The sequence below is a fragment of the Anopheles marshallii genome, chromosome 2 (assembly GCF_943734725.1).
Source record: "Anopheles marshallii chromosome 2, idAnoMarsDA_429_01, whole genome shotgun sequence".
Lineage (NCBI taxonomy): Eukaryota > Metazoa > Arthropoda > Insecta > Diptera > Culicidae > Anopheles > Anopheles marshallii.
This window is the reverse complement of record NC_071326.1, coordinates 39799343-39825601: the sequence shown is the minus strand read 5'-3', so window position 1 is coordinate 39825601 and position 26259 is coordinate 39799343. Positions and strand designations below refer to the sequence as shown.

At 42.8% G+C, this 26259-nt stretch overlaps 1 protein-coding gene across 1 annotated transcript in view; it reads left to right on the top strand.

Moving 5' to 3' along the window:
- Positions 1–25504, top strand: part of LOC128709494 (uncharacterized) — a 99782-nt gene extending 74278 nt beyond the window's left edge. The window contains exons 4-16 of the mRNA XM_053804498.1: positions 2844–2988; positions 4795–4922; positions 11814–12371; positions 15126–15536; positions 22931–23171; positions 23246–23634; positions 23708–23874; positions 23955–24312; positions 24384–24448; positions 24521–24749; positions 24827–24954; positions 25023–25133; positions 25220–25504. Of these exons, the coding sequence (XP_053660473.1) occupies positions 2844–2988; positions 4795–4922; positions 11814–12371; positions 15126–15536; positions 22931–23171; positions 23246–23634; positions 23708–23874; positions 23955–24312; positions 24384–24448; positions 24521–24749; positions 24827–24954; positions 25023–25133; positions 25220–25504 (3215 nt within the window). The remainder of the gene's footprint in view (positions 1–2843; positions 2989–4794; positions 4923–11813; positions 12372–15125; positions 15537–22930; positions 23172–23245; positions 23635–23707; positions 23875–23954; positions 24313–24383; positions 24449–24520; positions 24750–24826; positions 24955–25022; positions 25134–25219) is intronic.
- The last annotated feature ends 755 nt before the right edge of the window (positions 25505–26259 follow it).

Genomic DNA, 26259 nt, shown 5'->3' with positions numbered 1-26259 from the left:
GGAGACTTCGTTCCGACCGCATGTAGTGATCGTAAAGCAAGGAAGCAAAACAAACAAAACACTAGCGAAGAGATTTTTCTAAGAATACCCTATTCCACACCGACATAAAAAAGGATAACCGATCCCTTTCCCTTTGTAAGAATAAAAAGAGTGAAAGGACCGGTAAACATCACAACCGGTACACGGATGACGGCGACTAGTGAACAGATTGCATAGTAAATTACTTCAAGCAGAAATTTATTGCAAATAACAGCTGCCCGGGCTGCAGTGCTCGTAGCGAATAATAAAACTGTGCAGCGGAATGCGAAGACAAAAAACATCCTACTTTTTTTCCCCCGGGTTCCCGGATGTTTGCATTTGCACAGGTAAGCAGCCCGATGCGATGCAGCGCTGCGTCAGAAAGCGAGCCTGATTCTTTTGTGCTTGTGACCCACCGGCACCGGTCGTGTAGAATGTAGGAAAATTTCGTACCAGAAGAGCCGGAAGTGCAGTTTTCGATTCCTTCCTGTAACTTCTGCCGCTTTTCTGCCATTTCGATAGTGAAAAGGGGGAGAAAAAGCTCCTCACAACAATGCCAAAACCACACACACACACATATATACACCTTCGTCCCATTGACGGGTTGGTAACGGAGTATACGGGGGGTTTAAGATTTTATTGTTTGAAAATAATCGAGCATAAAGCGCCGTGGACGAGCGAGCGAAAAATACGCCATCCGGTTGTCGGGGTTTTGATCATGTTTGCAATTGCTGTATGTTTTCTTTGCTCGGGAAAGGAAGGCATAGAATATTGTGAAACGGTTGGACGTTCGGTACAAAAAAGCCTAAAGACTTAAACTGTGTTACGTGCATCGGAACGACTATTTCCATTTTTTTCCAATATTTAATACAATATCTCTGATCACCTTCTACGGCTGTAGTTATGCTTTTCTATTTTTTTGCATAATCATGCATATTTTTTGAAACTTTATTTAAGATTATTAATAAGTAAGGGAAAATAAAGTATTATTGATTTTGCTAATCGTAGTATCTATTTTCTATATTCACATTCTGCTTAATCAACCTTCTTTGTTCAAATATTACAAACAAATTATTTTCATTTCTCTGCTAAAAGTGTAGTCAATACACCAGGGGAACCGTTTCCGAACTAATCAAAACATATTGTCGTGTCTTTTGTCGATGTGGAGTTGCCGCGCTACTGCTCGATTCCGGCATGCTGTGAATTATTGAATGTTATCGTGCATAAATCTATCCACGATGTACGATGGAAATACATAAGTAAAAAAGAATATTAAATCCAATATTGAATATAGTTTTCCTGTGGCGCAAAATCTCATTAAAGAAACTCCCGCAATTTTCCCCCTATGAGATCAACCAGAAGATTATCAGTAAAAATGGCTTAGTTAGAATAGGTACGCAAGATTTACACCATACTAGTAAAAATTAAAAAAGAGGATGATTTCGCACACTGATTCATTTGTGGGCATTTCTCTTCTATTGCATCTTAGTTCAGTACTTTAAACTCAATGTACTCGTTACAAGTATTTCATTAAATTACATTAAATTTTTGAACTTTTGGTATTTTGATAAACAACTTCATTGATAGATGATACTTCATAGACGTACGGTATTCACCACAACATTCAAGCGCATTAGATTTAAAAACATTATTAAATATAAGAATTGCTACTGTTTCAAAAGGTAGTACTTCTTCCCAATACATTTATTTTTCCCTAAGCATGCTTCTAGTTCAAAATCCATCCCCTAAGGGCTCATTGTTGCAGAAACTGGGGTCATATTTATTTAACCCTTATCTGACCACACTTGGCAAGGGATGAAAAATATACACCACACACACACACACACACACATACTACACTGTTTGGTGCATCAAGTGGCGTCGATTCATCGGAACCGTGTCATGCATCTGGAACATCGGACAAGCACACGGTGTACACACAGCAAACGCGTCGATACCAAATAAATCCAGCGGAACTGCTGTGTTGCACCGACACGGATGCACTCGAGCCACTCGCCATGGTTTTCAAGCACCGTTTGCCAAAAGAGATTGGCACTTGTGCCTTTGAACCGGCAGCCTCACTACCGACTGCTAAACATCTTTAATATCAATAGAACTTTCTCAAACGATCGAGCAACGTCTTAGACTATCGTTTCTATTCTGGCCGTGTCAGGCAAGACAATTTTACTGCAAACCATTCACTCCCCGAAGGCACTGCACTCGCCGTCAGATCGATTGTTTGGGAGCGTAAAATTGAACCTCATTCCATGCTTGTTCGATGCTTGCTGGCTGTTTGGCGAACCGAAAACATGTGTTCGTCGTACGGTTTCCAGCGCATCCGGACGACCCCCGATGGCAAACATTATGCAAATCAGAACTCAATGCCCCCTCGTGCCCGTGGGAGCTCTTTGTGAGGGTTCTTTTCTTCTCAACGCTGTTGAGCGAACTGTTCCAAGTAGCAAACAAACCAGACACCTTGACGATCAAGAAAGAGGAAGACTCCCGTTCAGATTTCGTCATGATCACATGTATGTTTGAGAGGTTCTAGAGCATATGCAAACTTCTTCAAACCTGATAGATGGTTCTGATAAAACTAACGGCATTAGAAAGAATAACATCATATGCAAACGAACATATCTTTAAGTACAACCAATACTTTAACTAACTGATTGCAACATTCTAAAAGGATGTTATACATAAATTTGAATTCATTGCGACACAGTAAACACCACTAAACAAAAATACTAATAAATTTTATTTTCTCCTCATCTATTTTTCTCTCTCTCTCTCCTTTCTTCTCTTTCTCAACAATGGTTTCTTTGCAGAAAAAGACCCCTACCCGGTGGATGCGTTGCCGACGTGCAATCATGCACTATCCGTGTGCCAGCAGGAGCGCAAGTGTATAAAATTATTTGAAGATTTTAAGCTACACTGTAAAGTGCGGGAAAATAAATGCCGCATGGAAGATAGGTATGGTAAACGTGTGCTTCAAACGAATGTCGGATCCGCTCCATTTGCTACACGGAATTGTTCGATTGTGAACGTGGTACAGGGGAAACATTTGCGGTGTATTTGAGATATATGATTTCGGAACATCTGTGGGGTAGCTCATTCTAATTAACTGTTATTAAATATGTATCAACTGTTAAAAACAACAATAACAAACTCGAAATAAGCGAGAATAACAATGGTTGTTAGTAGTGTTGGATGATTCTCATTCAGAATCGTGAACTTCAAAAGTATGTATCCTCAAAGACTCATGCATCCGTAAAGACTTCAAGGAATCCCTTTAGATACATGATTCTCTCCAGAAACACAATATTAGCCATATACTTATTCTTTTGTGTCTGAAAAAAACCTTTTTCTCAACAACGTGTCTTTACCGCATCTTTGGTACCCTGACTTATTGCGTATCGCTTTTTTAAAAATGGTTTAACGGTCAGGTAATTTATCTTATAATTACAAACCATTTTTTATGACAGAGACACTGTGGGCTAGATTATGGTCTTAACCGTTTGGAGTTCTGAGTGCGACTAACCCTTGTTTTGTACAATTCCTATACATTCATACGCTTACATTTATTCTTGCAGTTTACTATATTTTGTATTAGTTTATGCCTTTGAATTCAATCCTTAACATGCTTTCCCCCCCTGGAAAGGTTACTTTCTACTCCTTTTTGCTCGAGATACGCAATCGTAACTATTTTTCTTCTTGAATCGGTAGAATACAGAATCGCATTTATAAATCTTGAGATAGGACTCCTGATTTGAAAAACGCATTATTAAAGACTCATATAAGTAACTCTTCTCAAGAAAATTATTTTACACACAATACTAGTTGTTTTTGGGCTCATAGCAGAGTAAGTCATATCATGCGTTGACTCTCAACAGATACACAATAAACAATAATGAACGACCCGATCGTGCATATTTTTAGTTACATTTACCTTACAGCTCATTTCTTCTTATCTTAATTGCTATTTAATATTTCGCTGCTGTTGCTAACATGCAGAAAGTTATTGCGGAACTTGCCTAAACAATCGATGGCTATACAGAGCTGTATCGCATCATGTCTATAAAATGTTTGCATTGTAGATGCCTAACTATAAAATTGTGTATTGGTACGAGTGTTCGACTATTCTTGACCTTTCAAGATCGATGATGAACTTTTTAACTAACTTCCAAAGTTTTGGAAAGTATCAGAAAGTGAAATTCAAAGTATCGTTGATTACGTAGCATCAACACTACTCGTAACTTGTTGAATAAAAAAATGCTCAAATGCTTTTTATGAACATTTAAGCCTATTTTCAGGTTTCAGAAATATATTGATTGAAGTAGAAACTACTTAAAACTAGTCGTAAAATCATATCAATTAGCTAATAATATGTGTGATGGGATACTTCATCAACATTTAAAGATACTGGAACACATCTTCAACCCAACAATTTCATTTAACTTAAACAGTAGTTTGCTTCGAAAGCAAACCAAATCGTTGAATACAACACCGCACTGTTTCTCTTGTACCATGCTGCAAATCTAATATTCCTTGAAGTTGTATGGCGCTGTGAACCGAAAGACTAACCCGAGATCTTGCAGAAGATATCGTGCGTGCAACAAAAAACCCCTATTATACACACACATACACACCCAACCATAAAGGAACAACGAACAAACCGTGCCGAGGGCACAAAACCGCTGACGGATAACATAACGCAACCGGCTAGCGTTCACTCAACCGTGTTTCTTAATTATGCCCCGTGTGTGTTATATTCAACAGGGATTTGTGCTACGAAGCGTGGACTAATCTGCGATTATCGCCGATGTTCGGCTGCATCTGCCCGAATAATCACATGAAGCGCAGATGTGATAAAATATTTAGCGTTGTTAACCATAATCCTTGCGTCGGTAAGTTGCCACATGCCCCTAACAGCCAGCACCTACCTGCCTGCAACCATTTCGATCGGTTCGGACTCGCGACAATTCGAGGGTGGATCAGTTTTCTAAGGTGCACAAGGAAGAAAAACGGAACGGGGTGTGTACCACACATTCTCACATACCTCACCCAACTCCCGAAATAATGCGCAAGAAATTGCATTTGTTCTTAACAATCGGTTTTGGTTCGGTTTTTCTTAATCCAACCCGACAGCAGCCAAGGTGAAGTTTTCCTTCCTGCGCGCCAAAACGAACACCACCAGTCCGGTTCGCTGGTAAACTTTGCTCTTTCGAACTTTGCGACTTCGAACTGCTCGAGATGATTTGTCTCTTTGTTTTACAGTTTACTATTGGTTTTGTGTTCCACTTTTTATTGCTCTTCGGCTTTTCCGGCTTGTTCACTTCACTGTTGTTTTTGTTTCCGGCTATTTTTTCTTGCTCCCTTTTTGTTTTCAACACCACTTTTAAACACATCTTTCCACCGAAACGTGTGAAAACCATCCGTCGGAGGAAATTCTTCACCGGGTAGAACAAACTTGCCGTTTTTTTTTTCATCCGAACCGTTGCGCCGTTTCGCGCACTTTCGCTGATCCGACTCTCGTGCTCCATTCGAACAGCAGGAGACTGTGCGGTAGTACATGCACCGTTTGTTTTATTACACACTGTGTGCGTTTCTTTTTTCGTCTTTATTTCATTCTTTCCGCTTTTACCCATTCCATTCACACGGTATGCCAACTTTTCGTACCAATATTTACGGGATTTCTTTAACACTTCTTAGCAAAACATCGATCCTTTCGCTTATACGCGAAAACTCTTCCTCTATTGTTTGTTCATGTTTGTTTTTCCGCTTTAGCTGCTTCCTTTCCCTTGCTGCTACATTTTCAAAGATGAAAAATAGCCTAACTACGCACTAAGATCCTGTTGAGCAGGGTTTGAAATTCGCCAAGCCTTTCTACCGTCTATCGTTTACGGTTCCCGTACCACGAAAGGGGTTTCCACCGTATACCCATTGATATATTATTTCCTTGGTTTGGTTGCATACCTATTTATTTTCCATTGTTTTTCTCGCATTTTCTACAACAAAAGCGTATTTTCTTTAAAACTTCAATACCTTATCATTAACGCAAGAAGCACATTCGCTTCTCAACAATCATCATTCATAATTTTCTCAAATATTTCATTTTTCGGAATTATCTAAATGATTAATTCAGCCACACATAACGCATGAGAACATCTTCATCCATCGTGATTTCAACCAACGGGAAAAACTAAAAAAGAATAGCTGATTCAAATTGTTTGTTACGTCAAATGATGATGAGCTCTTGTCAAGTGTTCTGTTTTGTCATTTTAGTATTACTTGATTTGTATTTTACTAAAATATTAATGAATTATTGTTTATATTATTAACACAAGTTCAATACGTTTTTTTAGATAGACAAAAGTTATGAAAAATAATTATTCTTTTAGCTTGAATTATCCGAATTTGAGTAATCTTGATGCATGTTAACCTTGCAAAACTGCCCTTGAAAAGAATCTTTAGTAAAACGGAAGCTCATATCAAATTATTTCAACAGTTCAACACCGCTGTCCATAAACAGTAGTGTAAAAAGTGGTTGAGCAGTTTCCATCGGCCAAACCAGTTTTGAAAAATGGCTGAAAAAATTTATCGACTGTTGATTGTGTGACATTGGCAGCATGGATCGAAACAAATGGTAGAATAAAGTTCCACAAACACCCCAACAACCATAAGTCAAACACCCCCGGGAGGGCAACACCATTGGACGCCATCTGCGTCGGCCTACCGGCTGCAGTTGGAAATAAAACAGGAAATTCTAAAACAAACCTAAAAAAACGAAGCAGGAGTTTGTTGAGGTTTTACTTTCTGCTTAGTGTTAGGTGCCCCTGTAACCGTTCGTGCGTTTAACAAGCGTGCTTTTCAGCATCACCATCGGTAAAGATAGGAAGCATAAAAGTGTGCAGTAAACAAAAAACTATTCAACGAAAAATGGAAAGGGTAGTGCCGGTGTGCAGAACGCTCTTAGCACCAACTATAGAGCAGTCCGGGCGTCAGCAGTAGTGAGCGGTTTTACCATTCATTGCAACCCATTTCTGTGCTGCATGGCGTGCTGCAACTGCTGGATCGTTGCGCTTGGAGACGTACTAAGTATGGGCACTTGTCCACGCGATCTAATTAAAAATCTTCCAAGCACCGGTATCCATTTTCAGAGACAAGTGAGAAGTGAACTCAACCTGTTCTTGTCTGATGCCTCCGGCAATTAGTGCTATTCAATTGGATACAGCAAACTCTTGCTGGCTTGGTGTCGTGAGCAGAATCTTCTTTATGCATCAGATTAAGCTTCTTCGCTCAGATGTAGATTGTGCAGCTGTAAGAGTCTTTTCATGCATAGGCCGCGCATTTTATAGAAACCAATCATTAATAAATGAAACTTCTAAACCAAGAAAGAATTGTGTAGCTCATCATTTGCACATCTTTATTGAAACGAACTAGCACAAAAAAATGGTTAAATCGTATATATCCTGCAGAGAATACATAACCAACCGTACGTTACCTTCCTTTCTTAAGGAAGAACTTCCACGAAATTCATCCTTTAGATACCATCATGTCATTACAAACCTGTAAAAGATTGGATGGAATCCGATCCAACCCTCACGCTGACAAGCCTAAATCCCTGTTCAATCCGTTAGCAACGCGTTATTGCTAGGTTCGTGTTCTGCTGAGCAATGACCAATCGCTCGTGCCTTGCGGTCGTCACGCCCGTCGCTAAGCGACACCTCTATCATGTCGTGGAGAGAATTATAGACTTCTCCGGTTCTGTGCCACCAACGCATGTCGGCTGGTACTGCTTTCGCACATCGCGTATCCTTTACGCCCGGGCCTGCGAATATCTCCCGCGAGGCCTCTATCTTGCGGAACGGCTTGAATTTCGCACCACGGTACCCTTAAAATGTGTTCCAACACGCTGGCTGTTATTGTCCGCTGCTCGTACCGGTGAGGGTTTATTTATCTACCATTTTTTTTTTCTCTCCCGCCTATCTGCGAAAAAGTATTGTAGCCCCACTAGCACACCGCTCTGCCAGGCCCGAATCAATTACAATGGAATGCCCCGGGACGTGCATGGCGTACGCGGGTACACATCGCCCGGCAGGCAACGCAGCATAAAGCAAAAATATGCCAGCAAATAAACGAACGCACCTTTTGTCCTTTCGCACGAGAAAACAACACAAAGGGTGGAACCTTTCAGAGGGTATAAACCACTTCCTTCCATTTACGCTTCCGGCGTTTTGCACCGTGCAAAAACCCGCGTGGGAAGGATAATTGAGTTCCTGGTAGTGGGTACATAAAAACAAGATTTAACGGGTCACGGGAGGCCCACCCATACGCAAGGGTTTGCGAGCTCTAAAACCTCGGCCCCGAATGCCTCGAGTCCAGTGCCGCGCTAGTGGTGGTCGTGGTGGCCCGGCACGCGAGTACGAAGGGCTTGAAGTAATGAAAATTTTAAACATCCATCCCCGGCGAAGAAAACCCACCCGCCACTGCACGTGCCAGCTGTGATGTGTGATTTTCGTGCCGCTGCCATTCGTGTGTTCGCAAAACTCCACTCGACCGTAACCCGGCCCGGTAATAAGTCACGCATGGTTGGTACGGTGCACGGGGCAGCTTACAAATGGCTGGCAGGAGAATTGTGCACGTCAAATCCTCTTAAAACACTGCCAAAGTGGACGAACACGCACGAGACATTCGAGGGGAATGCTTTCGGTGTTGCCTTCCGTGCCCACTGGCCACGAATGCCCGGAACGTGCCATCGCTCTCGAGCAGGTACGTCCAAACTTTGTCTCTGTCCTTGGATATGCGCTGCGGGTGCAATGGAGCATGGAGACGTGTCATGGGTCATCAGACTAACGAAGAGAACGCCGTTTGGAAGGCAACAATAATGGCTACAAAGGCGCAAAGTAAACAAGATACGATCGCGTCAAGTGCTGCCACCCGAAGCCGTAGACCTTATTAGACAAGAGACAAAGTGGTGTACTTCTTTGTGGTCTTGACGAGTCGTGACGTCGTTGCAGCGCACTGGCGCACTGACTGCACTCGCTCGACACTCACCGAGACGGATGAAGGTACAGTCCCCACTCCGCATGGCTGTGGCACACGATTGGTCATGGAAGATTGTGAGCGTGTGGCGTGTGTGCGATGGAAACCTTCACGGTGCGGAAAACCATACCAGAACATGACTAATCGCTATACGGTACGGTGTGAACGACTGCTCCACAGCTTCACAGGAATGGATAAACGGGCGGGCGTAGTTGAAGCTGGAGGTGGATTGGAATGATCTGACACAATCTCACTAGTGTCAGTTAAGTATGGACAACTCAATGAATGTTCAATGGGAAGCTGTTGAACAGTGTCAACGATGTTGTCGAGAAGGAGGGAGGTTCGGAATTATGGCACACAAAACAAACTCTACAACTGGCCGTTGCATTCCGGCACCAACTAATGACTACATAATTGATTGAAGATAAGCGCACCGGCAGATGTTTCGTTCACATTGTTCAACTTAACTTTTTAAAGCGGCAAAAGTATTCGAGCCAGTCGAATTTAACCAAACATACTCCTTTCATGACAAAAGCGTTACTTACAAAAAAATCCTTACCAGAACTCAAGACATGATGGTCGCAGGCTTACAACTAGTTCGAAGTTAAATGCACTCGAATGAACACAGTTTAACAGGAGAGGCAAAATGTCAAGGCACACAAGGATCAAAAGAAAGCATCAAACGAAACCGAAGCCACACAAAAGCCTGCTGCTTGAAAGAAGTACAACAAACATTGCTATTAAAGGGGACAAACGTTGTCGTTTTAATACAATGTCGAGACTCTTGCTTTTATATTTTATACTTATTTTATACCTATCAAACAAAACCACAGGTTTCTCCGATTAGACTCACGTTATTATAACTTTTATTAGTCAAATAGTTCAACAACTATTTGATCTTTAAATCCTTCTAGTTTAGGTCTTGATTATGACAGGTTCTATCTAATATTCAGTTATTCTTAAGGGATATAGCTTAGTCTTTCAGTGACCTTCAATTTCCCTGGTGTTGAGTTGTGCTCGAATTTCTCATCGTACACTGGAGTCTTGTTCTTCAGATCCGGTGATGCAACCATTCCGTGTTAGTTTCAAAAAAGATTTGCTTTTACAGTAGTTCATAACGGTCATCGCTCAACCATTCCATCAAATGCACCAAGATAATTTAATTCGGTTCAAATTAAAGCTTTTTCCCAACTACTCCCACAAACCAGAAATGACACGTGCATCGAGCAGCAAATAAACTTCTGCCGCTTACATACCAATTAAAACCAATCTCGCTCCAGAATGAGTTGTAACCAGCAACAACTTTTTTGATACCAATGATGGGTGAGAAACTCCTGCGAACATGCTGCCACTACCACATTTTGATGTACGTAAAGCTCGCTTTTCGCTTCACAGCCCACCGTGGAACCGTAACCGTAACATCTACAGCAGTGAGGAAAGTGCAAGAAAAACTCAAACGAAACCTGCTTCGAAACTTTTTGCCTTTTTCCCCCAACTACACCCTCCCGTCGCCCGCCTAGCACCTCCTTCAGCATACCGGAAAGAATCGGTGTTCGGGGATTTGATAAGAAATCGTTTGCACAGCCGGCGGCTACGGTGGGAAGCGGAAGATCAGACAGCACCAACATAGAATGCTCGGTTTTCGTAATCCTTTCCTACTGTTTTGCTACCATTCACCCATCCGTGAATGAAGAGCAATGAATTTTATGAAGACTTTCTCATGCCAGCGCAGAAAGCTCACGACCGGAAATGAACAAATAAAGAAACATCTCGCACCGGGTCGAGTTCGGGGCTTGTGTAAAAGAAATTTACAACAACTTTTCAACGTTAAGCAAACGCAGAGGTGGGCAGAACGGGATGGAAAAAGCATACAAACAAAAAACGCAATCGGAAATAGACGCGTCAGCTAAAGTAAACCGAGCGCAGGAGCATACTTAATGGGAAGATGCCTGGTTTCTTTTGCTATCGGTGCCGTTACCCTATCAAGACCAGACACATGAAAATGACGTGATCTATTAAAGCAATTTGTAGTTTTCATAGTTTAGGTCGGCATTTACACGAATATGAGACGATGGTTACGTTCGCTTGGGCAACTGTTGGTAGCTTCTACCCACGTTGGTCGGTATCGTATTTCCTTCCGGAAACGAGCTGAAGCATCACTCTACATGTAAAGTGCAAGGGAGGTTTTTTTTCGGTATTTCTTCTAAGCACAAATTACACGAAAACCCACAACATCCGGCACGGGCTAGTGGTTCGAAGGAAAGGCTACACGAGTGTAACGATCAGCAGGCCAAAGTTTTCACGCTTCAAAAGCTTAACCTTGCACAGAACCTGGATGGAAGCATCTCAAAACGACAGGTGCAATGTAGTCAGGGAAAAGGGATATTAGTGTTGTAGCCAGAATACAAATGCGCCCAGTGGTTTACACGGGGTAGAATTAGTAGCTCAACAGGATTTCAAATATTCTACGCATATTTTACAAATCTACAGTACTCCCGGCGTGATTTGACTTATGGTTGAAATGAACTTTCATGAAAATTTCAAAATTCATGTCTGTCCAGGTTCTAGTTCTGATTTACCAATACTTTGAATCTCGCGATTCAGTCCCACATGTTTTCAACACTCTCCTCACCAACAACGAAAATGAAATCTTCCTTCAATGATCAGCGATTGCCTCAGCAAAACGAAACCATAAATCAACCGATATTTTGTATACTGTATTCTTTTTCCGCACCATTCCGGTTTTCTTGCAGATGTGCTTCCCTCCGCACTAGATACATCTTCTGGCACCGCAACTAATTCCATCTATCCGAACTTCTTTCCCTCCGACATCATTGAAGATCCTCCGCCCACCAGCACCTATCCATACTTTCTGTTTCCCTCCAAGAAGTACCCACCGTCGGCATTCGGGTCTGCCATTTACCACGCTACCGTGGACTATATCAATCTACCCGATGGGCCCGGGTTGGGTCCATCGTCCAACGGCTCCACCCCGGAAACAGATCAATCCTCTTCCTTCTCCTCCTCTTCCTCCTCCAATGCCCGTCAGCATCCGGGAACAGAGCACAACTATCGCACTAGATACGAGCACAATTTTGACACCAGCATGCACCACACCAAGCACCAAAGTCCCACTCATAGTAGCAGTAATAATGCACCCATCGCACCGCCGTGGCCTGATCAGCACCAGCACCAGCAGCATCAGTACCGACACGGCGAGAACGGTACTGCCGATCCTACCGGTCACGTTGGTATGGGACGATGGGATAGCATGTCGGTCCCATCCGACCTCCAGCAGCAACCGGAGACTGGTGAGAAACGTGTTACCATTGCCTCTCTTTTGTCGCATATTTAGCTCACTGTTCCATTCCTTCTTCTACAGAGCTTTAAAAGGACCGATAAGCCACGGAGAGCGGTCCTTTGAAAAGTGTTTGCACAAGCATTTGATTGGCATGAAAGGTTGGGAGATGTTGATGCACTCAAAAGCAAGTTTTGGAAATGTAGAACGTTCAATAGCCGTTAGTTTTACCCTATTGATTGTTGATACAAACACTAACAGCTCTTAAGTGTTCAAGGAGCTGGAAGGGAAAAAAAAAACATTCTTTCCCTCAGTCCATTACTTCCATGCTTTTGAGCACCCACCATCTCTCCGGTCAACTCTGTGTTTAATGTGTAAATATATCATAATGCCAATGCTTTACAAACAAATCTATCTAACCAAACAACAAGAGCCCTTGTAATCACCTGCACCGTAATCACTCTATATGACGCACCTTCCTAACTGTTCACCAAACGCAACCGACTGTAACTGATTTACAAGCACTTTGTTGACGCACAAACCCACCAAACTGAACACAATTTTCAACTTTAACGCACTATGCACTACGGCGAATGTACGCACGCAAGCACACAATGCGCACAGTGCTTGTCAATGGGTAGCACCGTCACAATGTCATTCTGCCACGCATTCAATACTTTCATCGAAATATAACTCATTAATGCATCATTTTTCCGCAGGTATATTCAATATTAAATAAAATAAAAGCGAGTGTAATTTTAAAACCAGAAAAAAACAGTTTCCACTGAACTTTTTTTTTCAAATATATTAAAATTATCAAATCGAAAGCAAACCATAAAAAATAACTCAGATTCATCGTGACGTACTGGGCGTCTCCATTAAATTTCTGTTTTATCAATGTAAACAGCTGGACGGCTGGTTAGTTAACAATAGCAGAGAAAATTTTGTATCACAGCAGCTTGCATCTAATTTGGCTGTTTCCTATCAACTGGCAATGCATTGCATATGGCAAATCAGCCACTCTACACATACGTGCTAGGCGCCTCCATGAGTATCCACAAAGTACTGGGCGGCTCCATCATCATTATTTGAAAACTTGATTAATCAGGAAGTTTTAATGATTTCTTAATAATTATGTTAATTTAATTGTTACATAACCTCCAATAATTAATTCTACATTTAGTGATGGTATTATTGCCATGTATATGCTTCTTGAATTATATGCTAAAGTTATTGTAATCTCCTTGATGCAACCACAATTCAATTACACTCAAGTTCGACTAGGGTGTTTCAGAAATTCGTTCATGATTTATGAACCAATAACTCGTAGCGTTATCGCTCACTGTCAACAATATTGAAATTAAGCTATCATCACTTAATGAAAGCATTACACAGGTATTCTACGATCGTTACAAGCGTCGGGCTGAACTATTGTTGTAATCTTACTTAGATAGGAATCTAATGTTTGATATATTGCTGTAGCAGCAAACGTTTACACGAATGGGATGAGACTCTAAGCTGGTGTTCAGTTCAATACAGTTCAATGTGTGTGCTTTAATTCAACCCAGCAGTTCACAATTAATTGATTCGATTGGATAAGTTAAAGCAAAACCCTGTATAAAACAATTCAATTACGTCACGATTAGATAAACATTTATTGACGCTTTAATAACAATACGAATCGAAGAATAGAACATCAAAAACAAAACCATTATATTGTTCATGATTCCAACAAGATTTTTTTTTCAAACCCCGTTTCATAAAACGCAATTGGAAACCGTACAGCAATTAAATGCAATATCGTTACAAAATAAATTGCTTCGAACGCGTTTGCAGAGTCAATGCAGTGGGTCAGCAATGGGAAAGTCAACTTTTGGTTCGTAAATCAAACCACTCTAGAGAAGGGCGTCGGGCTTTTTGTTTTAATAACGGGCGAACAGCAATGAGCAACACACAATCACAAACCCCAAAAACCACACAGCTGACGTAGGTTTTATGGTGTGTCGCTGTTCTGACGCTTCTGACATGCGGAGTGCACGGTTTCTCTTTCGATCACACGATATGTACGAATGTGTGGTAAACTGAGTAAAAAAAAAAAACAATGCAAATAGCACAACTCAACAGAACGTTGTTTTTCCCCATCGTATGTAGCGAGCATGGGATTTTTTGTTTCAGATTTTTCACCTCGTGGGTTAAAGTTCGCTGCAACTCAACCCCCAACCCAACGAACACATGGAAACAGAACAGCATCCGGTGGCCGATCATATCATACCGAAACAGACACGCACACTGCAACAAAAAAAAAGTTCACGCCCCACGTACGCGGGAGGTTCGACAACCGGCAGAGTTTGTTGATTTTCGACCACCAGCAGACGGTTACTTAAACCAAGCTCATGATTTAAGCGTAATGCCAACCGAATGTCTGGTTGCGCGTCACATCCCTCTTCCAAGTCTATGTCCCCCAGCGCCACCTTGCCTCGGCCATACCGTCAACCGACATCCAACCGCTCGTATTATTTAGCCACAATAGACACACACACACACCCTCATTTGTAAACAAATACACGCAACAAATTAACCTGCCACGGAAGATACAGCCTCACACGCGCCTGTTTGTGTGTCCTACACATCACACATCACTCTATATATATATCTCTCTTTCTATCTATCTATCTCTCTTTCTCTCTCTCTCTCTTTCTCTATCTTTCTCTTTCACTGCTACATCGAATATTCCTCCACCCATGCTCCATGTTCTCCGTCGTTGCAGTGCGGGCAATGGGTGTGGACGATAATTATCACCGTCTGCTGGACCAGAATATGGCCCTGATCGAGACGCCGCTGGTTGCGCCACCGCATGCCTACTATCCGCAGCACTACAAGACGGCACTGTATCCGTACAACGTCAGCGGCTACCATCATCTGCATCAGCACGGTGCCGGTGGCCACTTTGGCAGCCACCAGCACCAGCACCAGCATTCGTACGGTGGGTTCGAGTACGAATACGCAACCGGCGGTGGTGCTGGTGGTGGCATCGGGGGCCCCGGTACCGGTGGCTACCTGGCCGCATCGGCCGGGTCCGCTCCGGTCGACAATATTCTGATCAGTGTGAACGGTGGCAATGGAGATGCGGCCATCGAGCTCGACGGTTCGAGCTACGAGCATACAGTGGACAAACAATGTAGGTACCCTTCGATGGGCCAGCCGGCCAAGGCAGCTGGAACAGGATGTCCGGCTGGCGTCTCTGTCCTGGTTCCTTCCTTTCTTGCACCTTTGTACCATCAACCGGTGATCCTGCATCTGGAAGACTTGCCCTTCTTGTGGGGCGGTTCCGGCGTTTGTGTTTGCGGATGACTTCTTCATTGACTGCGTGTGTGGCGTACGAGCTTTTGCTGATCCCCTTCTCCCTTATGTTATGCGTTTGTCTGGTGTCGAGACGATTGTGATGAGTGTATTCCTTCAGGTTTCCTTCGTTGTTTTTATTTACTGGCAAATGTTTTCAGATATTGCATCCAAATGTGTTAAAAAATTGTGCCTACACTATTGATTCTTCAAATTTCAAACGAGCCACTTTAGGGGCTAGTCTCGGCCTGATAAGATGGGAATTGTGCGAAAAATTAAGTACATTCCATCCTGGCACAACATCAATGCCTTGCTAACAACTAGGTATTATTGTTATTTTATCGTTCGATAATTGAATCAATGAAATCCATTATTCAACACGCAGCCCTTCCCTTTTGCTGCTAAAATATGCAACAATTATCACGAATGCTTCGCTCTGTATGCATTGGGATTCAATTCCCACTGGTTGTCTTTTTTGCTAAAGGATTCATTCGCCAAACATCCATTGCTTTTACAGGCCTCGCTGAAATAACGGATGTGCATTGATACTGTTATTTAATCCACCACTTCCACGCCTTTGTTGTTGGTGGCCTCTGTTAGCCTTTCGATGTTTCACGGTTTGATTTATACTCGTTGCCATTTGCGTTTTCGTGTGTTTATTCTTTTTTGTGAAACGCTCTTGCTCCACTCTGCTCTGCTTCTATGATAGGCGTGTAAATGTATATCACAGGTGTCGAGAAGCGTTGAATGGATTAAGTGTTTGTGTGTATGTGGGTGATTGTCAGTTTCCCTTGAAAACTCCACATAGAAAGTGTTACCCCTATTATCGCCACCAATAATCCGTCGATGATCTGTTGATTTACCCATTCGAGTGCCTGTTACTGGTGTGACACCATAACCGCAGGATGATGATGATGAAGATAGTTCTACAGCATGTGCTCTCCACGTTCCACTACACTTACATAAACTCACCGACGCAGATCAAAGGGTGAAGATGACCGATCGATCGATTCACGTACCAAACCCGGCGTTTGCGATGCATACTTGGCCACACTTCAACCATCATCACTCGGACCCGTGCGCACACGCAACTATTTGCGCCCGCACAGTCCATTTTTCATTACAACACACTCGATTTGTCTGATTTCTGTGCTGGGAAGGTAAGTTTTGGACGGGTAAATTATAGTTTGCATTTTCCTTTCCCCCGTTTCTTATCGGTTCTTTTTATTCACAATTATCTGTTATACACTAACACAAATACACTCACACATTTAAACACTTCCTGTCACTTGTTGCATCCCGCAAAAGAAAATGTCTAACACCGTGTAAATGCAGTATGTGCTTTTTGGGTTGTTTTTTTTTTTGTAACTCATATCTGTGGTTTTGTTGTAAATGTATTTATTTTATTAAGCACATCGTTTTTTTTTGTAATAGTTACTCTGTCGATATTAATTATAAGTTTAACTGAAGGATAATAGATTTTCCGTATTTTTTTCTATAATGATTGTCATACAATGGCTAGGATATTTGTTAAAGGTTTTTTTTCCACATTAAAAGCGATATGCGTATTATTTTGCGTAATGTTAGAAGCTATACATAGAAGCCCTCAGCCTGTGCACCTGCAAATGATGAAACGCGAGTATATGATCTATCGAAAGAGCTATTACGCTTGGCGCTAGTAGATATTGAATTTGTATCGATTGGTGAATTGAACATAAAGAGATAAGCTAGTGTGCCGTCACAATGATGATTTCATTACAGGACTTGAGAGTCATATTGGTTTTACAAACCATTCACCAAGAAGTATTACAACACGTTAAAAATACATTTTCATAAGCAGATAGTGTTGTCGATTACCAAACAGCTGTAAAGTTCTTAACGTAACTACAACGGTAGCCAAACAATTTATATTTACCACTTTTATTAAGATATTTTTGTCACTTTACTTAGAGGTTTATGAAACACCAAATTCAAGTTTTATTTCGATTGAAATTTTCTTGAAAATTAAGTGAGTTTGATGATTTATTTGGCTAGATTGATTACAAGAAGAAGACGTTTTAAACTTTGGAGGAAAAATAACCAAAAATATTCATGAGCACCTTTTTGAGAAAGAAAGCGTATTTGAAAACATGTAAAAGTAGTATACACGAAAAACAATACATACTTAAGCCACATACTTACTAGTGGTTTGGTTATTAAACGAGAAGATAACAAATTGTTGTAATTAAACCAGAGTGAAAGTCTATTCAATGAAATGAAGCAAAAACTAATTACCAAAATTGAAAGTTATCCTTTGATAAAGTTATTAATGAAAATTTTCGGAACCTTGGTATCACAAAACACATAAGTTAAGACTTGATTCCGATTAACGATAGACTCATTCACACTGAAGTAGATCTTACGTTTCAGATATGAGCATTAAACTCTATTAACCGTATCTAAATATCGTAAGAAAAGTTATAGGTCACATGTAAAACGTATATCAATAACCAGCCAATCTCGACGATAAGATTCCTAGACATAATGATGAAGGCTAGAATTCGCCGGAACTTCACACACAATGGCCATGAATGGAAGCAACAGCAACTATCGATAAGTTTATCCCATTCTAATCCAAACCAATTCCTTAAGGAGAGAACATGTTTCTTAAGGGAAGAATAACACGTCAACATGAGCGCTTTTTGGTGAGATTTATAAAATACACCGCGGCCATGGATGACCTCCCCCGTAAGTCCCGTCATCCTTCATGACCCTGACATCAAACGGTGTCGAAAAGAAAACTTTCTTGAGTAACTTCAGCTGATAGTACAACTGGATGATTGAGGAACAGCCAAAGTTGTAATTAAATGACATGGAACTGTTCCATTTTTAATGCATTCATTTGTCAAGTAGTAATAAATTGGACACGGAACACCTGCTGAAGTCAGTTGATTGGCTGTTTTTTGGCTGTTTGTTGGTCTATGGCTTAGCGGGTGCTTATCGAAAAAAGAATCCAAACAAAATATAAAAGCAGGTTTCTAGTTTGTGAAGGGTTGAACAAAAATGCTGAAAATATTCGTGCTATTCAAACAATTTTACTCTATTCAATGCTGAAGAACTCTTCACAAAATGTATATACCACTTTTCTACACATTCAATTAACCGTACAATTGTGTCCATGTGCTTATTTCGAACATATTACGCCGTGTAGCTTACATAACACATGGTTTTGAGTGCACTCATACAAAAACCAAGTACATTCCATCTTACTAAACACAGAAGACATCATTCTTAAAATATGCTCACAAAAACAAAACCCGTTTAGTTTGTTCAAATAACTGTTTGCAACAAAAAAAAACCTGAACAACAAAAACTGACTTTGCCTTCGCCAAACCATAGTTTGGTTTTAGTTTCCGGTGAATGTTTTTCCTCAACCACATACCGCTAGGCTACGAGGAGCGGCCACTACAAGCTAGGCTCTTCCTAGCTAGCGCAATAATATTGTTGCGTCGCAGCTAACAAAGGCTACAACATCGTATGCTGTAAATCTAGCTCCAGGATGTGGTATACTTTTCCCCCGTTTTCGGTGCGGGTTCTGAGAAAATTTGCCTTCCGGTAATGTTTTTATTACAATCGCGCTACATTGCAACCAACTTCGCCCGACCGTTTGGAGCTCAGCCCATGATTTACGATAATTTTATTTCGTTCGTTTTTTATTGATTTTCAACCCCAGGAAAGGAAAGCGGGACGGGTTCCGGTGAGAGAGGAACATACAGGAGGAAAGCATGCTTTTTGTGACCAAGGGGTTTGTTTCTCACTAATATCAGGTTTTATGGATTCGGACTCAACAAAAGAACGTTAGTGTTGTAAAATTCAAAACAGTTGTCCCAAATCAAGCTACAGAGTTTTTGCCCTACTATTTAATATTGACGGCTCTAGAATGACTGACTTATTTCATAACATGTTTAGCATGAAGCAATCACTTTAAAGGCGGTACAGTTTTTTTTTCCATGCCGCTAAGTCAAAGACCCAAAACCTCACAAGAAAATCCATACCTTCGGTCCAATTAATAGCAAGTGTTTATATCCCCACGCAGCGGGCACTACCACGGTGCGAGTGGTGTCCCCATTCACCTGCACCGGCACTGGTGAATGGGTCGCATATATTTGCAACCCAAATTTAAATCTATTCAGTGGTGAAAACTCCCAACCCACCGCTACCCACCACAGAATCACTTTGAGCGACTTATAACTGGTTGTTTTTTGCCGTTTTAATTTAATTACCTACGCAAAGGCATAAGAAGCGACAAGCGTAGAATAAAAAAAACACCCCGATTCCTGTCATACACCAAAAACCCCCCCAAAAAAAAACCTTGTTAAACCACCATCACAGTCCTATGCATTTCAAGTACTTCCCATCTTCAACAGCTGCTACTTGCCGAATGTTGCCGAACAGGATGGGAACGGATGCGGAATTAAATGCAAATTTATTTATTGAGTTTTTAATTTTCTCCTCATTAAAATTGTCGTCCAACGTGCTTTTTTTCCTTGTGCGTTCGTTTGGCCTTCGCCTGACCGCTGATAACGGTCCTTCACTTTGCTTTTATTTTCTTTCCTGCTTTTACTCTTGATGGTCTGATTCTAATCTGTCGTCGAAGCGCGATCGTACGCTCAAGAGCTGGTCGTGATTTTCTTATGATTGCCGGATTCGTGGTGGTCTTGGCTTTGCTTACTTTCTGTGGCTATTCAATCTTCTGCCGGCACATGCAACAACACACCACACTCCTGACACCCAATGCCTTCCACTTTCCGTGTTCACCACCAAAATAGGAAGGAAGTCACCCGCTCACACACACACGCATACACACACACATACACGTTAAGCGATTTGGCAGACTCTTCAGTAATAATGCTTCAAAACACACCCAACTTGACGATGGTGGACGGCAAACCGTGGCGTGTGGTTGGTGGGGATTGGGAAGAGGTAGGGTTTTGGGCAGACGAAGGTGACGAGATCCCGGGGGGGAAACCATTTCCAACGAGCAGCACAGAGTGACTGCAAAATTATCGTCATCCGTCGGTTCACGGAAACGTCAGCTGCGTCCACACGCTGTTCCGGTATTTCGTTCGCCGTACTCATCTGAAACCAGCTCGCTTCCAGCAGAGCGCCATTATCACTACACTGTTGTTGCCTTACCGACCGGGCGGTTTGCCAGTTACCGCTGCCTTCACGTCCCCCGGCAGCAGCGTGCATTAATAGCCGCGATCCAGCTGCGCCTTCAAGCGCGGCCGGGCGCCTTTCGTCAAACCATTCGCTGCTAAGTTTCAAAATTTATGTTTTATTTATTAATATTTTTCCACTCTAACACCGATCCATCCACAGATGTGGGTGGGGAATGAAGGAGTATGACGAGCGGAATTTGGAAAAAAGGGGGAACAGATTGTGATGCTTTTAACGTGGCTTTGAAGCGGTACGAAACGGGCGAGATTCTTCACCGTACAGTGTAAAACGTTTCTTTGATCAGTTTGTTAAAGATTCAACGAACATTTGTAATTAAAGTGAATCGTGCTATGAGCAAGGGGTTACAATAATGGGTAAATGATATAACGATGTATTGAATCTGATTCAATTGCATGAAGCTGAATCATTCTTTCAACAGAATGCATAACTTTGAGCCGTCATTATGCTAATTCATGATCCTTTAACAATTGATCAACCTTTAAAGCTATTTTGAGGATCACTAACGTGTCATGCATCCCCAAAAACGTAAATATTAAAAGACTGTTGAATGTCTGAGGCTTTATGAATTTCAAAAGAACTCGGGAAAGAATCTTCAACAATTCGAGTTTCATAAAAGATTCATAAACCATTAACAATGAATCTAAAACCGGTTCATTAATCTATTGAGAATCTACGCGTAACTCTTGTCTCGAAATTTGAAAATCACGATCATCAGAAAAGCTTCATTTAAACATAACACCGACGAGAATTTTACTTACATCTAAGCTAGCAAAGCAAGCTACATTTAGAATTATAAGAAATCATCGATAAAGATCCAAATTATAATAACTTATTCCACAATGTGAGAGTGAAAACCACGTTCTCACTCACGTGTACATTCTTAATAACGAGCAAATCACAGTAAACCACTTCGTAAAGATTAAATCAAGTATATATTTAAAACAATATGTAATAAATCGTAACATCACCATTCCAAGATCATTCATGCGCTTCATCATTTCTGCAATTTTTCTGCACTTTATCAATTGCTTCTACGCTAGAATAGTTTGTCAGCATATTTTTGCCTTGCTACTTTCCGTTGTTTTACTATTGCTTTACCCTTTTTGTTCACTCCCGTATAGTTCCGTACACCGTATGTGTTCCGTTACGATTAGATTGCGCTAGATATGTTTAACCACAAATGCTTAACTTCCAGCAACAGTCTTATTTTCCAGTTCAATCCACGTTCCAATTGTTTTGTCGCCATCCCAACGAGCGCCTGTTACGTTTGTTTTGTGACGAACGTATGGGCGCGAAAGAATGTTCCACGTTGATTTATGGTGCGTTTACGATGGTTCATCCACAGCATTCACTTGCTCAGCTCGGTTGTTTTCATTCGCATTCGATATTCATTACAAATGCATTTCCGTTTCGAATACACTCATCCCAATCGTCTAACGGCAACCGGCAAAAGGTTTCGAATCTTCTTCATTCTTGTTCAGTTTCTTTTATGTTTTGTTTTCTTGTTACCTCTTTTTAATCATACTCTGTGGCTATAACCTCTCTCTCTCTCTCTTTCTCTTCTCTAGTTATGGATTAATTCTGCCTTTGCAATTTTAATATATTTCTTACAATCGAACAATTGTCAATTCCGGCATTGGTTACACGTTTTACTTAAAACTCTCTTTCTTACTGTATTCCAATATTTGAACTTGTGTGTTACTTTATCATTCCAACAACGAAACATGCGTACGACACTGAGCAGTACTGTGCACGAACATGTGCTGCGTACAGTCGCTGATATTCACTCATACACGGACAAACATATTCTATCGACTCTAACGCCAGGACGAAGGACAGTAATGTCCGAGCATTTTTCCACTCGGATAAAGACCATTCCCACCGCAATACTTCCGGTGCAGATGATTACGTTCTACGCGACGGCACTTCTCTTACGCTTTCGACTGCAATTGCTCACTAACAATACTCACGTTCTTTGTTGCCTGTTTCGCCCCCCACCTCAAAAAATGACAGTCGGATCGGACGACATCGAAGAGAAGGAGGCGGAAATGAGTTTTATTCACTTCCAAAGTACCTGCCACCTGGCGCTGGACTCCTGTCGCGACGATCAGGTATGCTCGTCAGCGCTGAAGACGGTCCTGATGCACTGCGATCAGCACCGGTGCAATCGCAACGCGTGCATGGAGTCGCTGCAGAGCTTCTACAAGAGCATCCACGACGATCTCAGTCTGGACATTGCATTTTGTCTGTGCAGGTAGGTGCCCTGCTCTGGCGCGATATACACACACACACCGCCCAATGCTCACCGAGTGTTCCGATCGTTCGCAGAAAAACACCGAACCGGCACGACAGCTGTATGATCGCGCAGGAGAAGCTGCATCCCGTGTGTGCCCAGCGGCCACCGGAAAGCCTCAGCCAGCAGTCTTCATCGGCCGGTAACGGCATCACGTACAATGCGCCGCCAGCGTGCCACGCGGTAGCGGAACTGTGCCGTGAGGATGAAGACTGCCGCGCCCGGCTGGAGGTGTTCGAGCAGTCCTGTGCGGTGGACAGTGTGACCAAGAAGTGTGCCGGAAAGACGAGCGCTTGCAGGCAGGCTATGCTTGGCATTCTGGGCACACCGCTCAGGACAACCTGCGCCTGCCAGGGCTCGGACATGCAGCAGCTGTACGACTGTCTAGGCTGGCAGCGACTGCTCTGGCTCAATCCATGCGTCGGTAAGTTCGAAGTGGGGCACGCTCGCAAAGTACCGTACCTTACCGCCTGTGACGTTTGTCCATACATTTGCAGTGGAGTCGCAAAAAGACTTTCACCTTAAACGGCTGGCAGAACTGGGACTACTGACGACTACGACTACTATGGCAACAACCACCACAACCATCGCCACAACAACCACCATGAGAACCACACGTGTCACACAGCCACCAACACTTCCTCCGACAAAACCGAAACCCGTAGTAAGTGGTCAAACGGTCAAAAGGCGTCACGTATTCGACGTATCTCTCTTTCATCATACTCTTCATCGCCTTGCTTACAGTATCGACCAAAACCAACCGAAATGCATACGATTGAAACGAACTACGTCGAGACACCCGACACACGGCCGGAAACGCTAGTGCACAATCAGAATGGTGTGATCGAACGTTCCGATATCGATCGGGGCCGTCAACATCCACAGCCTGATGAGTACGATCGGTCAACCGGCACCCGGCACCAGTCGGTCAACACGGACAGCGAGGATGATATAGTGGGGCAGTATGAGAAGGAAATCTACCAAAGACCCGACGAGCAGGTCCTGCACGTGGCCAGCACCGAGGTACAGGAGGTGGAGACACTTCCACCGACAACCATTACTACGACCACTACTGAACCGACGACAACACCCATTCCAATTCGTACGTACACAGCACCTCGTTGGGGGCATCGAGCGTATCAATAATAAAAATCCCTCCTCCTATTGTTACAGGATACTGCGTCGTGCAGAGATCTGAACAGCCTGATCAGCTGATTGCAGAAGGGAAGAGTCGTCGGGTAAGTTCAGGTGGATGGTTCCCAGCGGACAGAGCACACAATCTTATGTGAGGTTTGTTTGTTTTCGCACAGCTCTACATCTTGGACGATGCAGAATGCAGCGAGCTGTGTACGTGTGGTGGTGGAGACTCACTCGCGCTCACCTGTCATGCACTGTGCGTTCCACTGTTTCCCTGCCGGACTGCCCTTGCGTACTACAGCCATGCCGCCCCGGCATACCAAGCGTTCCGTGGACGATGCCTCTGCTACTCGGGACGGTTCATTTGCATGAGGCCACCACCGGGAGAGTATCAGCTGCCGGGTAAATCATCAACTCCACAAAGCAACTTGGGCAGCTTAATTTTTTCCTTATCCGAATCCGATTACCTTCCGTTTCAGGTGGTATCTTTCTTTTACTAGGATATAGTTCTACCGACGAAGCACTGTTAAGACCGCACACTAACTTAGGAGTACAGGACGCCGTACGTGCCCTACAGCAATACGTCCTGCAGCATATCGATAACTCGGTAATATTGGCAATGGCTGGATGTGCAAGTGGAGACATTAATTTACTATTACTTTCTACCGTCCGCAGACCCTCTGTACATTGACACTGTTTAACATCACGGAAGAAAATATCATTCTTTCGATCAGGCTACCGCTCGATCCGAAGCTCACACCGATGCAGTTGTTAAAGCTGGAAAAGGTAAATCCACGAAAGCTGACGGCTGAATTTCCCGCAAAGCAACTAACGCGTCAATTTTGTTGATTTGCTTCGGTACTTCTTACCAGGACCAGTGCACCAGAATACTGGAAGCAATCAGCCATCAGATCAACACGCAGTACGTAGAACTGTCCGCTCACCGATTGCTCAGCATCTTCAAGATGGCCGAGGTGCAGATCGTATGGCCCGAGGTCAGCAATGCCCGGCGACACACGACCCCATCGCTGGCGGTCAGCCTGTTCACGGGTGTGGCGACGGTGCTGCTAACGCTCTGCGGCACACTGGTGCCACCCTTTGTCCGGTGGACCCAACACCATCAACGATGGCCGGCAGCATCGCGGTTGGTCACGTGACGATCGACAATACCGACGTAAGGTGGGATGAACGGTTAGAGACACGCACAACCACCTCATCCGTCACCGTCATCAATGTAGGGCAGGCCAGCACAATAGCAAGGGTGTTTGAATGCCGGACACTATCACTATTCGGAAAGTCATGAGGAGAAACTAGTATGACTGTTAAGTGTAATATAGTAGAATACTCTCATTTAGTCCTGCTGCAAGCGATTGCAGCGCGTTAGGGTTCGTTTTCAGTTCCATCGCTCACAAGTGATCGGTTGCGGTGCCGCAGTAACACACAACCGGAGAGGCATTATGGAAATTGCACATCATTATACTCACGCTCCCCCCGAAAACCCCTATACGGTTCAAACATGCTCCCGATGGTGCTACTACTCGCCCATGCTTTTACTATGGCTTTCATTACTAACTACTATTACTAATACCACTTATAACTATTACTACTACCGTTAACAAGTACACTTAACCATACCATACAGCTACTATCATTACCAAAAGCAAAAAAAAAAACAGACATCCTGTTGTTATCGTTTCTCTGTTCTCGTTAAATCCTCTCCAAAACAAAAAAAAAGTTTTTCAACCTTATCTAACTACTTCATCCAACCACGACCACTGTAACAACCTGGACTGATTGACGATCATGTTATTGATGCTCTTTGCTCAGAATCTGCTGACCAGGCGGACGAAACCTATCCGGGCTACGTTGTGAGCTTGTCATACAAACTCGGGCCAGTGTGTGGGGCAGAGCT